Source organism: Caenorhabditis briggsae (assembly GCF_000004555.2).
Source record: "Caenorhabditis briggsae complete genome, chrI, whole genome shotgun sequence".
Taxonomy (NCBI): domain Eukaryota; kingdom Metazoa; phylum Nematoda; class Chromadorea; order Rhabditida; family Rhabditidae; genus Caenorhabditis; species Caenorhabditis briggsae.
Window position 1 is genome coordinate 8,795,145 of NC_013489.2, and position 15,172 is coordinate 8,810,316.

Consider the following 15,172-nt stretch of genomic DNA (forward strand, 5'->3'; position numbering starts at 1 on the left):
TGTGATTTTTTTCCATCAATTTTTTTTTTCGAATTTTTTTTTGATATTTTTGATCAAACAGACAAACAATCCAAAAAGCACAAAAAAAAATAGAAAATTGCATTGAGAGCTCAAAATTCGGTTACAAGTATGGGAAAATTGGTGAAAAATTCACAGAAAAAATTTGAAAACTCCCAAAACGTAACTCCACTCGAGACGCGCAAGGGAGATTGTGGCGTGCGCCTTCAAAATACCGTAGCTACTACGCGTAATCTCAAAAGATCAAAAATTTGATCGGAACGCTTCGGAAAAATTCCGTTCCGAGCATCCCTGCTTATTTAGAAACCACGTCAGTTTAATTGTTGAGTTCAATGACCTCCTTTGAAAGAAGTACAAAATATCAACGAAATGCTTCGATAAGGAGTTTTTCTATGATACAAGGTGTTAGTAGAAACCATTTTCCAGCGTTTTATACCTGCACTAACGAGAATAAATAATATATAATTTTTATGGACCTGCGCCGCAGCTCCGCGTAGTACCGTTAGTCATATTTTCCGCAGCCATCTGAAATTAAAAATTACCCTAATTCCATGTCAAAAAGTAGTATAACTTTCCATTTTGTCTATAACTCACCTCCTCCGCTATTCCTATTGTGGGAGCAAACAAAACCATCACCAATATTTTTTTTAATTTCTGCCGCCTTCTTCCTTTTCTAAACACAGTGTTATATCTAACTCTCGGTTTTGTTTACGCATCATCTTCTGTACACTTTCCTATTATTCTTCTTCTTTCCATCTTCTTCTGCGAAAAATTGTTTTTCCACCAATTTTATTATGCTTTCCCTTGGATCGTAAAATAACATTTTCTGTTCAATTTTTCTCTATGCTTATCTGCAACGGTTAATCTTACAGGATGGTTTTTGAATCGCTGGTCGCCGACCTGCTCAACAGGTTCCTTGGCGACTTTGTCGATAATTTGGACTCTTCACAACTTAATATCGGAATTTGGGGAGGTAAGTCTTCTTCTCATGGACAACGGTATCAGGAAGTTTCCCAATCATATAATTTTCAGGAGATGTGAAACTCGACAATTTGCAAGTCAAGGAAACGGCTCTAGATGATTTTGATTTGCCAATAAAGCTCAAGTACGGCTATCTCTCCTCTCTGGTTCTCAAAATTCCATGGAAGAATCTTTACAATGAGCCAGTCATTGCTACAGTGGATGGCCTCAACTTGATTGTTGTGCCTAACAAAGGAGTTGTTTACAATGAGAAGAAAGCGGCCAAGAATATTCAAGAGATCAAGCAGAAGACATTGGCTCGGCTGGAGGAGGCTCGCAAAGAACGTCGGAAGCCAAAGGATCCTCAAGCAGATACTTTCACTGAAAAGATGATCACACAGATTATCAAAAACTTACAGGTAAGTAGAGACGAGTTTTTAAGGTTTTTACAAGTGTTTTTTTTCAGATCTCAGTTTCAAACATTCATGTTCGCTTTGAAGACAGATACACCAATCGTCATCGTCCATTTGCAATGGGCGTCACTCTTGAGAAACTTTACTTCAAGGTAGAATTTTCAATTAAAAAATACATAAATCATTTTCTTTCAGACCACCGATGAAAATTGGAAGGAAACTATTCATAAGGATGTTGTCAAGATAATCTACAAGCTCGTCTCACTCCAGAATCTTGCAGTATACTGGAACTCTTCAACCGAGTTCATCTCTGACCTAGATGACAAGAATATTATCCAACAGAAGTTGCAAGAAACGATTCACAATGGAAAGAATCAGCCAGAAGGATTCAAATATATCTTAGAACCGATTCAGATGGAGGCAAAACTGAAGTTAAATCAGAAGCCAGAAACTGATGGGTCGCACTGGACGATTCCTAAAATTGATCTGGCTGTAGATATGCATTCGCTAGCACTTGCGATCGGAAAATTCCAGTATCAGGACATTCTTCTCTTCCTTGAAGCCCAAGAACGATTCAATGCAGCTGGACAGTATCTAAAATATCGTCCTAACATTAACGAGTTCAAGGGGCATTATAAGCAATGGTGGAAATTCGCCTATACCGCGATTCTTGAAGAAAAAGTGAGGCGTCGCCGTAATAATTGGTCTTGGGATAGAATGCACAAACATCGTCAACTCGTGAAGAAGTATCAGAAGGCATGGGTTCGTCGTCAGACTGAAGCAAGCCCAGGAGCTGAAGTGGAAACCACCGTAAAGGAGGCTGAAAAGAAGCTGGATGTGTTCAATGTGAATGTGGCACGTCAACAAGCCGAATTGGAAATCGACAGACTTGGATTGACTCGCCAAGAGGACAAACCACAAGGATGGGTTGCTTGGGGAAAAAGCTTGTTTGGCAGCGGCGGCGGTGGGCCAATTCCAGATAAGAACAAGAAGGGAGGAAAAGACATTGGTTCGCAATTCCAAGAAGCGATGACACCTGAAGAGAAAGCGAAGCTGTTCGAAGCTATCGATTATCAGGAGAACATTCCACCAACCAACTACCCGAAGGAGTTCGTTGAGAACAAATTTGAGTTCAAGCTTGGACAAGTTGCCATAGTGGTTGATGGAGCAGTTTCAATGCAGCTTCTCAAGTTACAAGCTAATGTCGAACAGCGTCCAAGTGCTGGAGCAATGCAGTGAGTTCCTTTCGCAAATTTAACAATTCTAATTCACCATTTCCAGTGTGGAATCATCGATTCAAGAACTTCGAATGGACGGATGTGGTTCTGAAGTTATTCGCGTACGTGATCCTACAATTCCATGGATGTCCTTCCTCCTTGACACCAATCCACTGAAAGGAGATTATGATCAGCTCGTGAAACTAGCTATCGCTCCCATCAATGTCAAATATCAGGCACCTGCAATTAACAATGCTATCGATGTGTTCAAGCCCCCAGAATCAGTTCGTCTCAACCAACTTACGGCCCTGGCAATGTCTCGTTACGAAGAAGTCAAAACAAGATCTGTTACCGGACTTGCTCACGCGGTTGAGCATCGTTCTCGTCTGGTGCTCGATGTTCAAATTCAACCCGCTCGAATTTATGTCAGTGAAGGCGGTGTCTACTGCGAGGATAAACCAAGTTTGCTCGCAGATATGGGTCTGTTGTCTGTTGTTACAGTCGATACGTCAACTGTAAACACTTCTGGAATGAATAAACTGTCTGCTCTCATGGAGAAGGCATATGATCGATTCCACGTCAAGTTGAGTAACGTTGTCATCGCTTTTGCTGAAAATGTTTCCACTGCTGAAGCATGTGTCTTCGAAAAAGAATCGCCACTTCATGTTCTCAAACCAACTGGATTGGATATTCAGATTCACAAAAGTTCTATCGATGATTTGAGACTTGCGAAGATGAGAGTGCTCGGCGATTTACCAGATATCGTTATCGGAATTTCAGGTACGTTACTATTTGGCTCTGAACCAGAATAAATATATTTTTTTCAGATGTCCGACTTATTGGATTAATGAAGCTCGCTCTCTCCATTCCTACTCCGAAGCCGGATGAGAAAACAATGGCCGAAAAAGAATTGGAAGTGGTTCCTGAAGCTAAAATTAGAGATCGTGCTAAGATGCGAACTATAATGGAAGCTGAAGAAATGGAAGAAGACGTGACACAGAAAAACGATGGTGAGGACGAGGATGATCAGCAAAAGAAAAAGAAGACCAGTGAGCAACAAGTTCAAATTGAGCTTGATCTCCGATTGAATCAGATCGGAGTAATCGTTTACCGTAAGGACACTGTCTTCTGTGATGTTTCCATCATGAAAATGTCTTGTAAACTCCAAATGCGCACGTTCGATATGGTTGTAACAGCTGAACTTGGATCTATCAGAATCTCGATGCCCGAATTCAGCTCATTGGATCCGAGACGTCAACATCTGTTCCTTATTGACAACGATGAAAATCAGGGATCACTGATGACGCTGAAATTCGTTCAGGCGAATCCTGAATCACCATTCTTCGCCACGGAATATGCACTTACAGAGCAATCTGTAGATTTCACATTCACGAAACTCGTCGTCTCTCTTCACCAAGAAGGAGTTTTGGAGTTGAAAGGATTCGGGGAAGCATTACAATCACAACTTGCTGAGCTTCAAAAGGACAAGCCAGAAGAAGAAAAGTTGGAGGAAACGGCTCGCAAGATCAGCAGAAAGCTCAGTGACAGTGTCATGTCGATTGCATCACTGAGTGCTACCTCCTCTACAAGAGAAAAGCGACAACGAAAGAAGACTGTCAGTTCTCTCGCTGCTGCGGAGTTAGATGCATCCAGAAATATCAAGCAACATATCAAGGCTTCATTTGGAAGTTTGGCTTTGAACATTGGAACGCAGAAGGCATTGGAAACTAGTTTGGCTATCGAACATGTGAGTTTCGGTAGTCGTTTGTTTCTATTCAATGTATCACATTTCAGATCAACGCTAACGTAAAAATCACCGAGAAAGCTATGGAGGTAGTTGCAACTCTTCGTGCGATATCCATGAAAGATCGTACCACAGGAGCAGTTTACAAGAAGCTGCTCTCCGTGACTGGCAATGAAGACATGCTTCGTTTTGATTTCATTCAGTATCAAAGAACTGATGAAGATCGTGCTTTGATGAAGTCATCTGATGTTGATATGGTCGTAAAAATGCGCCTCGCACAAATGAGATTCGTCTTCCTGAATCTTTGGTTGGCACGTCTCATGGCTTGGATTGCTCCATTCCAAAATGAAGCCGTTAGAGCAGCCCAAGCTGCTCAAGCAGCTGCAGCCGAACGAGCTGCTGCAGCTGCGCAGAACGTCAAGCAAATCATGGAACAGTCTCCTCCTCGTATTCAGCTCGATGTCATCCTTGAAGCTCCATTTATTGTTGTTCCAAGACTTTCCACTTCGCGTGATGTCATCGTCCTTCATCTCGGTCGGCTTGCGTTGAAGAATGAAATTCGAGGCGACTCACATCATCCGAAAGCAGTGATCGACCGAATGGATATTCAAATGACTGATTGCTCATTTGGAATGGGTGTTATGAATGATGATGTGTCTGCTGTCTCGTCTTCGTGCATGATTCTGAAACCTATTTCGTTCAAACTCGCTCTTCAGAGGAATCTAACGTTTGCCACCGTGAAGCAGATCCCGAAAATTGTTGTTGACGCTCATCTCAACTCAATTGAAGCAGAATTGTCGGACGTAGACTATAAGACACTCATGCAAACATTGTCTGGAAACCTGGCCGAAGGCGCTGACCTTGCTGTTCCTCCTCCACCACCTCCACCATCGCTCGAGAGTTCGAATACTGCTGTTGCACCAGCTACTCCAGGAAAGGAAAAAGAGAAAAAGGATCGTGAAGCTAACGCCGGACCGCCTCTTATTGAAAAATCACACACTCGAATTGTATTCCAGTTCGTCCTGGACAAAATCTCTGCAGTTTTGTATGAAGGAGAAGCTGTCAACGGTGTGAGAAATGAGTCTGATGCATTTGCAGCTCTGCGTTTGAACAATGTGAAAACATCAGGAAAGATTGGAGAAGACAATTCGATTGTATTCGCGATGTCGCTCGATGCTTTCACAATGGATGACGAGAGAAAGGAGAAAACAAAGATTTCGAAGCTGATGGACAAAAAGGGAGCAAAAGAAGATCGCTTCTTGGGTATGAGTTTCAATCAAGATGCAGAAGCTAACAAGCAAATCCGACTCAAAATGAGTGCGTTCTTCATCTGCCTGTGTCCAGAATTTTTGGGATGCCTCACCAGATTCTTCAATGTGCCGCAATCTGAAGAACAATTGGAAAAGGAGGCTGTGACTTCGAATGTGCCGACGAAAGCAGTATCAAGTTCCACAGCCACATCTTCTGGTGGAGTAAAACCGCCTGCAGGTCCATCACAGCCAGTTGGAACACTCGCCATCGATTGTGATATGCACGGAGTTGAAGTTATCCTTGTTGAAGATTCAATGCATCCAGAATCCACGCAGGCTCTCATTCTATCCTTCAATGTTACTGCAGCTTCCCATCCAAACGAAACAACCAAAGACACCAAAATGAACGTTGCAGTTGAAAATCTGACAATCTTTTCCAGTTTCTACAACCCGAAACGTCGTAATGAAGTGACATACCAAGTTCTCACTCCAGTTCGCATCGAGGCTCTTGTTAATATGAATACGGAGACAAAGACAACTGATGCAGTCCTCAAAATGTCTGCAATGGATGTCAAGATGTCTCCTTCAATTATTCGCCTGCTATCTGCCGTTTCAGCCGAATTCGCTAAAAGCAGCGGAACTGTCGAAACAGGATCGGTTAGCCAGAAGTTGGCTAAGCTGCGGAAGTGGCCTAACTATTTCGAGTCGAAACCGATTGACCACAGAAAGTATTGGTTCTTCGCAGCTCCAGTGGCTCAAGAAGCTGTTGAAGCGGAAGAGGATGCTACACAAGAAGAAAAGAGCAGAACCGACTCTATGATCGGAAAAGAAAATGCGAAGGTCGATATTGAGAGAATCTCGTTCACATTGGAAGCTGGAACAGGAGCTGTATGTTTCAGTATAAATTAGTTTTTTGAGAATAAAATGGCAAATTTCAGATTCCCGTGCCTTTGATCTTCCTCGACATGCTCATCAATGCTGAAGCACAAGATTGGTCATCGGCTATGCGTGTAACTTCAGGAATTTCTCTGCAAATGTCGTATTATAACGAATCCGTCAGTGTTTGGGAACCGATTATTGAGCCAGTTGAAAATGAGAAGGGAGAGTATGAACGGTGGAAATTGGCTATGAACGTAAGCAATTCAAGATTAGGAATTATTCTACAGTAACCGGTTTTCAGATGAAATCTCGCAACAAGCAAGACTCCTCTGACACATCTCCCCAAACCGAGGTGAAAATCGAGGCAGACAAGATGTTGAATGTCACAGTCACAAAATCACTTCTCACTTTGCTCAACAAACTTTCCGAAGTGTTTGCAACAGCGGCTAAACAAATCACTCCAACTCAAACGCGCCATCTCCCAGGAATATCTCCATTTGTCGTTCTCAATGAAACGGGAATCGCTGTCAAGGTTCTCGATACCGAAACAATTCGAGTCAGTGAAAATGGTGAAGTTGTTGATGCCACTCATGGAGACTTCGTCGACGTTTTCCTCAAGAACAAAAAGAGCAATGTGGAGGATCGTCGATTGAGCATTGAGCAAGAAGAAGTTACTGGAGATCTCAAGTTTGAATTGACTGGAACTGTTCGTGAGACAAAGATCGGTCGTGCAGAAAAACGAATTATTCACCTACCAAAAGTCAGCGAAGGGGGACACAAATGGCTGATAGTCGCAGAAACAACAATCGAAAACAACCGACGCCTTGTGACACTTAACTCTCATGTCAAATTCACTAACCATCTATCCTATCCAGTGGAACTATACTCGAAACGAGATACTACTTTGGATCTGTTCGGTACTGTTGAACATGGAGAAACCATTCCTCTGGCTGTTCCCTTGCTCTTTTCCCCGTCTGGAGATATCTATCTGAAACCAGTAGATGATAAGTAGGTTTTTTCTCTCCTATCAGTACAATTAATTTTTCAATATAGGTACGAAGTGTCATTCGAATCCCTCTGCTGGCACAACTTCGAGCATAACCGCCGCCAAGCTGTGCGGTGCGAGGCGGACTCAACCGATGGATCATTCTCCGGAATTTACATCGATTCTGTTGTTCACGAAGAAAAAATTCCGGATGGCGTTGATGATCAGACTACCAGCATTTATCACGTTCATCTTCACCCTCCACTTGAGTTTCATAACAATCTTCCATTCGATATTACACTCGAACTTCCCGAGCAAAAGGTTTTGTCTGCTGGAACATCTTCACTTCTGAATGTGGTTGCCGGAAGCCCAGTGAAAGCGTGGCTGATGTACTTGGGTGAGAAGTATGTTTTGGAAATGCCAGTTCCAGAAATCAAGAAGGATGTAGAAGTTGTGGCGCTGAACACGGAAACTGGGTCAGATGAGCTTGTAAGACATTTTGAAAACGAATCATTGGAACAACCAAATTTTTTACAGCTTCTTGGACTTCATTGGACTAGCGAGTACGGAGATCAGAAAGTGTATTTATACGCTCCTTTCTGGCTTGTGAACAACACAGATAAGATGCTTCGTCATGTGGTGAGCTTGAATGAAATAGAAAAAAAGGATATGGGAATGTTCATCCACTTCTGAGAATAGCTTCCTGCTATGTTCTATATTTTCTACAACTTCTTTCTGGGGTTTACAACTTATACTCTTGTTCCATGCTTTTTTCAGATGGTGTTTTGTTTCCAGTACACCGAGTTGTAGCTATAGAATAATTATACGTTCATATTCGTTGTATTTCACTAATTCCGCTTTTTTCAATAGGAGAGCAGCGGAAACATGTTGACGAACACTGCGCGTGGGTGTGTTCCTTGCGGAAAGAAGTCGGTCATCACATCACAAGAGGTTCAACTTTTTTTTCTTCTTTTTTCAGAGTTTCATAAAATAACATTCTCAATCGCCTTCCCCATATATATGTCTTTCTGGGAATTTTCTCTCTAACACTGTTGAAAAAAGATTTTTGACAACGACTTATAAACCCCATCCCACTTTTCAGAACGATGATGCTGTTCAGCATGCGCCGAATGAGAATCCAATCATTCTTCCATTCCCAGCTGTGGACTTGTCCAAAAAGAAGAAGGTAGAAGAATTTGAATCAGAATCCGTTTTATCTTCTGAACTTCCAGGCTCGCGTCAGAATTGAACGCGAGAGTGAATGGTCTGATGAATTCCCACTGGACACAGTTGGAAATGCAGCCCGTATCACTTGCAAAGGAGCTCATAATGATTTTGATGTATGTCAATCTCATCTTCTGTTCTTTTTCACCATGTTTTTCAGCTAACCGTTGACATCAAACTTTGTCAATCAGGACTCACAAAAATTGTCACATTCGCACCATTTTACTTGGTTTCGAATCTTGGTAAAAATTCGATGGAGATTCGAGAAGAGGGTCAAAAGAATTGGATTGAGATTCCTGCGGAAACGGTAAGATCATCACAATTGTAGTTCCTACTCTGATGTTCGAATATTAATTTTAGTGCGTTGGCGTTTGGCCCGAGGAACGGAAGAAGCGTAAGCTCATGTGTGTTCGCTACAAAGAAGAGCCAGAAGCTGAATCCCTGTTGTTCCCAATCACAGAGAACTACGAAACCTTGTGCCACGTAAGTCTGCTAGTTTCTCTCTTACCAGTATTGATTTGAATTTTTAGATGGATGGTGATTCTATTGGTGTTGAAGTTTCTGTCTCCACTGGAGAATCTTCCGTGGCAATTCATCTTTCTCCATTTACTCCTGGAATGTGTCCAGTCCAAGTGATGAACAACCTGAGTGTTCCTGTCTCCTTCGGACAAAAAGGTCACAAAAAGACATCCGTTGGTCCGAATGAGTCGCTTCACTTCTCATGGGCGAGCATTACGGATGCAAAGATCTTGGAAGTCGATGTTGGTGATTGGCACTTCGAAGACAAGTTGGATCAAAATAGATTCGGAGATTTGCAAATCGACAAGAACGTCAGAAGATTCTCATACTATTCTAACTTCTTGATTGGACGACAACGCGTTCTTCTCTTCACGCCAGATGTGGACATCGCAAAGGCAGCATATGGAAGTTGGGAAACTGATATTGTTGATATGCAGGCAGAGATCTCTCTTCAAGGATTCGGACTCTCCGTTGTTGACAACATTGTTGGAAGAGAAATAATCTACATGGCTATTTCATCATCGGACATTCTATGGGAAGAGGAAATCAAAAAAGGACGATTCAAGCCACTCGCTGTTAAGTACATGCAAGCTCTGGAAGAGAAGTATCAAGCACATCTTTTGACACCAAATGATGAATACGAGTCAATCGAAGGTTTTGAAGTCAATGTGAATCGTTTGATTTTGAAAAAGAAGAAGGGAAAGGAAGTGAAGATTCGCAGAATTTTCGAACAAGGTCTGTGGGCCAGTTACGGAAAGAGCGCTCAGCGAACGAGACTTCATGCCAAAATCAATCACATTCAAGTAGACAATCAGGTAGTTACATTGTTCGGAGCCATTATTCAATTTACAAAATTATAGCTTGATGCCTGCATCTTCCCACGCGTTCTTTCAGTTGTTCCACCTCCAAAGAGTGTGGTTGTTGACAACAGTAAGCTTGTTCGCACAGTTAATGTAAGGTAAAATCGTTTTTCAGCTCCGAAACCATTTATCGAACTTTCTCTCCTTCAACGTCAACCTGAGTTCTCTTCTATCGCTGAAATCGAGTACGCCCACGTACTGATCCAAGAATTCTCTGTTCAAGTGGATCAAGGTCTCATAAATGCTCTACTCTTACTCGCTGCTGGAGAAGTAGCCAGGAAACCTTATGGAGTGCGTTTTTCAAGACATGTAAGCTAATCTTTCTCATATTTTCAGAAAGAAATGTTTGATGAAGACCTCAAAATCTGTCACGTTACTCTCTCGGAAACTGCTAGCACATATCGCTCACAACGTCCAAAGAGTTTCTACAACGATCTTCACATTTCTCCGATCATGATGCATTTATCATTCTCCCAGGGAGGTACTTCGGGAGATGCCGCTGCGTCAGGAGCTTCGATGCCAATCCAGTCTGAAATGATCAATGTCCTCCTAAGATCCGTCGGAGTCACTCTCACTGAGTTGCAGGATGTAGTTTTCAAGCTTGCATATTTCGAACGGAAATGCGTATTCTATAGTCCAGAACAATTAAATGGAGAGATCATTTCCCACTACGCAAAACAGTTCATCAAACAGGTTTATGTTCTCGTTTTGGGACTTGATATCATCGGAAATCCTTTCGGATTAGTAAGAGATTTGTCAGCAGGAGTCGAAGATCTTTTCTATCAACCATTCCAAGGAGCAATTCAGGGACCAGAGGTCAGCTCAGATTATATAGAACACAATAAGATTAGCATTTCAGGAGTTTGCTGCTGGTGTTGCTCTCGGAGTTCAATCGATGTTCGGACACGCGGTTGGTGGAGCAGCTGGAGCTGTCGGACGTATCACTGGAACAGTTGGTAAAGGAGTCGCAGCACTGACATTCGACGATGACTACATGAAGAAACGTCAGGAAGATTTGAACCGTAAACCACAATCGTTTGGAGAGGGAATGGCTCGTGGACTAAAAGGACTCGGAATGGGTGTTGTGGGAGGAATAACAGGAGTGGTGACAAAACCCATCGAAGGAGCTAAACAAGAAGGAGGATTCGGTTTTGTGAAAGGAGTTGGAAAAGGTCTCATCGGGGTTGTTACTCGCCCAGTTTCTGGAGTCGTGGATTTTGCCAGTGGCACGATGAACTCTGTTCGCGCTGTGGCTGGAACTAATAGAGAAGCCGGACCCCTCCGACCACCACGTGTTCTTCGCGCTGATAGAATTGTCAGACCATACTCCAGCACGGATTCCTACGGATTCAAAGTTTTCAAAGACACCGACCGCGGAGAGATTGCCGAAACCGATGAGTTCGTGACGTACGCTTCTATAAGTGACAAGATTGTGCTCATCATCACCGATCGTCGGTTGGTTTTGAGCAAGCGGACTGATATGATGGGAGTCTGGCAAACCGACTGGTCAACGGAATACTGCAAGATCAAGGAGCCAGAATTCATTCCGAATGGTGTCAAGATTTTGCTGAAGGTAAATAGAGGGTTTTTGGAATTTTCAGGATTGTTATCTTGTTTCAGGAAAAGAAGAAGGGCTTCCTAGGAATCGGGTCATCAGAAGGAAAGATAATCACATTCCAAAACGCTGAAAAGATTCATCCAAAGTTAGCTGCTGCATACAAAAAAGCTACTCTCGCGTAGTTCATATATCTCCCCCATTCATTGACCAGATTCGAACAATCAACAACATAAATTCATAATATTTTTCTCTCACTATGAGATTGGTCCTCTTCTATTATTTTTTCTATCGCAATTTATGAGTCGTTACGGATCTTTTAATTTCTTCTTTTAAATGTTATGGCTATTTTATCATATGTATCTGCATCCGTTGAATTTAAAATAAAATATATTTCTGGAAGCGTTTTGAAAAAGAAACTATTGCGAAATGTTTGTCTCTATGCCTCCGCCTGGTTGACTAATCCCTAATATTTCCTAGTTGTCTGCGTTCTCTCAACCCCATGCTTTGCCTTTTTTCGAAATCTTCGCCACATTCGTACGAGTTCTAACTAACACTGCTAATCTCTATTGATTAAATAACTTGTGAATAATCTAGTTTCCCAGTGTCATCTGAATGGCTTCATCGTCGGAAAGTGTATGCGACGATCAGGGTGATTACCAATGGCCATGGTGTCAGATGGGCCATTTTGGAATCAATTTTATACAAACTGATGGGTCGAAAGCTTATGTCGAAGGAGACTTATCCAGAGCATACATAAAGTAAGATAACTTCTGGTTTTTTTAATTCGATTGTTGTGTGAATACTTTTCTGAATTTCGATAAGCACTATTATTTAGAAACTACGCTCTATTGGAGTAGTGTACTTTTCTTTTTGTTCGATCATTTTCTAATTCATCTGATCAGTTGAACTTCGAACTTTATTTACTTTTTTTTATTTTAAGAGACATTGATTGAAGTAAATCTTTCAGAGATTACGAGCTGCTGAGGGCAAGTAAGCGTCCAAAGGATCAAAAACTGGCTGAAGAGAAGATACAAGAAGATTTGGACGAAATGAGCTTGAAAGAGGTTGAATCAGAAGCAAACGGTAGAGTTTCAGCATTTCCATCACTTGTACATCAATAATTTTCAGGAGACACTGTCGACGACAAAATTCTCGATGAGAAGGATATGGCATACGAAGTTCTTCCCAAATGGACATCTGATAAAAGGAAAGGCAGAAAGAAGAAGATGAAGGGGAGATACAACTATCGTTCATTCAACGAATATTGGGACGTCGCTTACTTTTATTTAACTCAGATGACGTGGCTCAATGATTTTGGAGACCAAATGAATGAGGAAAATAAAGAGAAATTGCGGAAGAAGTGTGAGGAAATGAAGCCAGTCTATCCTATTGAGCAACATGAGAATCTTCTGGTTAGTCAGAAATGAAGTTTGGGTTTTTTAATTGTGCGTTTTCAGGAGAATCCAGATTATCATCATGTTACCAAATCGATGATCGAGCCGAAGCAAGGTGCTACATATGAGGAAATATATGCAGAACATTGTGAACTGATCAAGAAAAAATCGGAAGTCGATTACCATGCTCATCAGACGAAATCTGTGACCCGCCGTTGTAAAGATATGATATCGAGAGTATGTTTTTTTTTCTGTTTCCATATATGTGTTCGATTGACATAAGATAAGAAAAAAACAGTTACAGTTTGAAAATATTATTTTAATGGGGTTATTCATGTAGCGAAACTCTGTATTGAAATGCATTTCGGCGCCCTCGAAATGCATTTCAATGCAGAGTTTCGCTACATGAATAACCCCATAATACCAGATCAGAAAAATAATCAAATTTCAGGTTAAACGGCTCGGATATGCTCCAGGTTTTGAAGAATCTCAATTGCCTTCGTTCTATGATTTGAAAACAGAGCAAAAACACGATAAGCCGCTTATAAAAGAAATTCGATACACCATCGATGATGCATTTTCTAAAAAGTTTTGGTTAGTTACTCTTCCCTGTTTAAACTGTACAAAGTAATTTAAGCGGTGCTGATAGTCGTGATGAAAAGGTTGAGGACTCCTCTGCGTCGACATCTGATTCTACGAGCCCATCAGATTCTCAACCTGAAATGCCTTCTCCAGTAAATCCATCGGAAATTCGATTCAACTTTGATCCTGAAACTGAAAAATATCTGATTGCTTCGGATGCCGAAAAATTGTATGCTAACGATCCGGAAATCAGCAAGTACTACTATCAGCGATATCGGCTGTTCTCTCGTCTGGATGAAGGAATCATCATGGACAGAGAAGGATGGTTCTCCGTCACTCCGGAAGCTATCGCGGAACACATTGCGGATCGGGTTGTTCGGCACAACGTTTCAGTTGTTGTGGATGCGTTCACTGGAGTTGGAGGCAATGCTATTCAGTTTGCGCTTCGTGGAGCTCATGGTAAGTTCTGGAAAAACACTCATTGACTTCAAATTTCTCTTCGACTTCTTAAGACTAATGGGCTGCTATAAAAACTACGGTGGTACTGTCCATACTATAGAAATAGCGAGAAAATTAATTTTAAAATATAGCATTCTAATTACTTTATCTCAGCTGCGACTGTCGTCTTTTGGGCGAAAATAATTGCTTCGCACCCTTTTGGGCGAACATGGGCGCTTTTTGGGCGAAGTTAGAGCTCCGCCGCCTTTTGAGCGAGCTTTGGCGCCTTTTGGGCGAGAAATACATTTTTACGCGAACCCAAGGCGAAGGTAGAACCTCTCAGGCGAACCCAGCCAGCTTTTTCTCTTGCTTTTGCCAGCTTTTGAGCGCTGTTTGGGCACCTTCTGGGGAAATCCCTAGCGAAATCTGCCAAAGAGCGCCCAAAAGACGACAGCCGCAGCCGAGATGCTAGCTGCTAGAAAATTGCAGTCAATGAATATTTGCCGAAATTGTTCCTCGTTTTTATAATTCAAAATCTAAATTTCAGTGATTGCGATTGATATGGACCCTGTTCGTCTGAAATGTGCAAGAGAAAATGCTCGCGTTTACGGCGTTGCTGATTACATTGATTTCATCTGTGCTGATTTCTTCGATGTGTCAGCCACATGGGCTGCCGACAAGAAGCTGGCACCTAAAGTGGATGCAGTTTTTCTGAGTCCTCCATGGGGAGGACCATCCTACTTGAAGGCAAAAGAGTTTGATTTAGCTACTGGATGTTGTCCAAATGGAGTCGACATTTTTGATGTCTCTCTGAAAATCAGTCCGAACATCGCCTATTTTCTTCCGAGGAACACGAAAGTCAGCCAAGTAAATTGGTCTATTTTCGGACTTCCTAATAACTTATTTTTTTCAGTTGACAGAACTTGCCATCAAGGCGAAAAGTCGTATGGAAATCGAGCAGTCTTCATTAAATTCCAAAATCAAAACGATTACCGTATACTATGGAAAGTTGGCATATCGAGAGAAGATCCCAGCATGTGATACCTAATGGATATCTTCTAGTTCTTTGTTTTGATTGTTGTCATGTTGTTACGTTCTCACTGTGTTGTGTTCTTCTTATTCTTTCACTAT

General features: G+C 41.9%; 2 protein-coding genes across 2 annotated transcripts; both read left to right on the plus strand.

Annotated features, from left to right (window-relative positions):
- Nucleotides 1-891: 891 nt before the first annotated feature.
- Nucleotides 892-11,809, plus strand: CBG12391 (the record flags this gene model as incomplete). Its single annotated transcript, XM_045239067.1, is given in 20 exon segments — nt 892-991; nt 1,051-1,499; nt 1,587-2,626; nt 2,673-3,388; nt 3,436-4,388; nt 4,403-6,490; nt 6,541-6,735; nt 6,750-7,489; nt 7,535-8,105; nt 8,337-8,417; nt 8,569-8,652; nt 8,699-8,806; nt 8,851-8,997; nt 9,051-9,173; nt 9,221-10,024; nt 10,070-10,139; nt 10,185-10,360; nt 10,406-10,885; nt 10,929-11,642; nt 11,690-11,809. The coding sequence occupies 20 exon segments, from the start codon at nt 892-894 to the stop codon at nt 11,807-11,809; spliced, it is 9,759 nt and encodes a 3,252-aa protein (XP_045094852.1).
- A 430-nt stretch (nt 11,810-12,239) lies between these two features.
- CBG12390 lies at nt 12,240-15,089 on the plus strand (the record flags this gene model as incomplete). The annotated part of the gene is made up of 8 exons (XM_002639626.1): nt 12,240-12,385; nt 12,595-12,710; nt 12,756-13,039; nt 13,085-13,258; nt 13,473-13,615; nt 13,659-14,062; nt 14,589-14,908; nt 14,955-15,089. The coding sequence occupies 8 exons, from the start codon at nt 12,240-12,242 to the stop codon at nt 15,087-15,089; spliced, it is 1,722 nt and encodes a 573-aa protein (XP_002639672.1).
- Nucleotides 15,090-15,172: the final 83 nt, after the last annotated feature.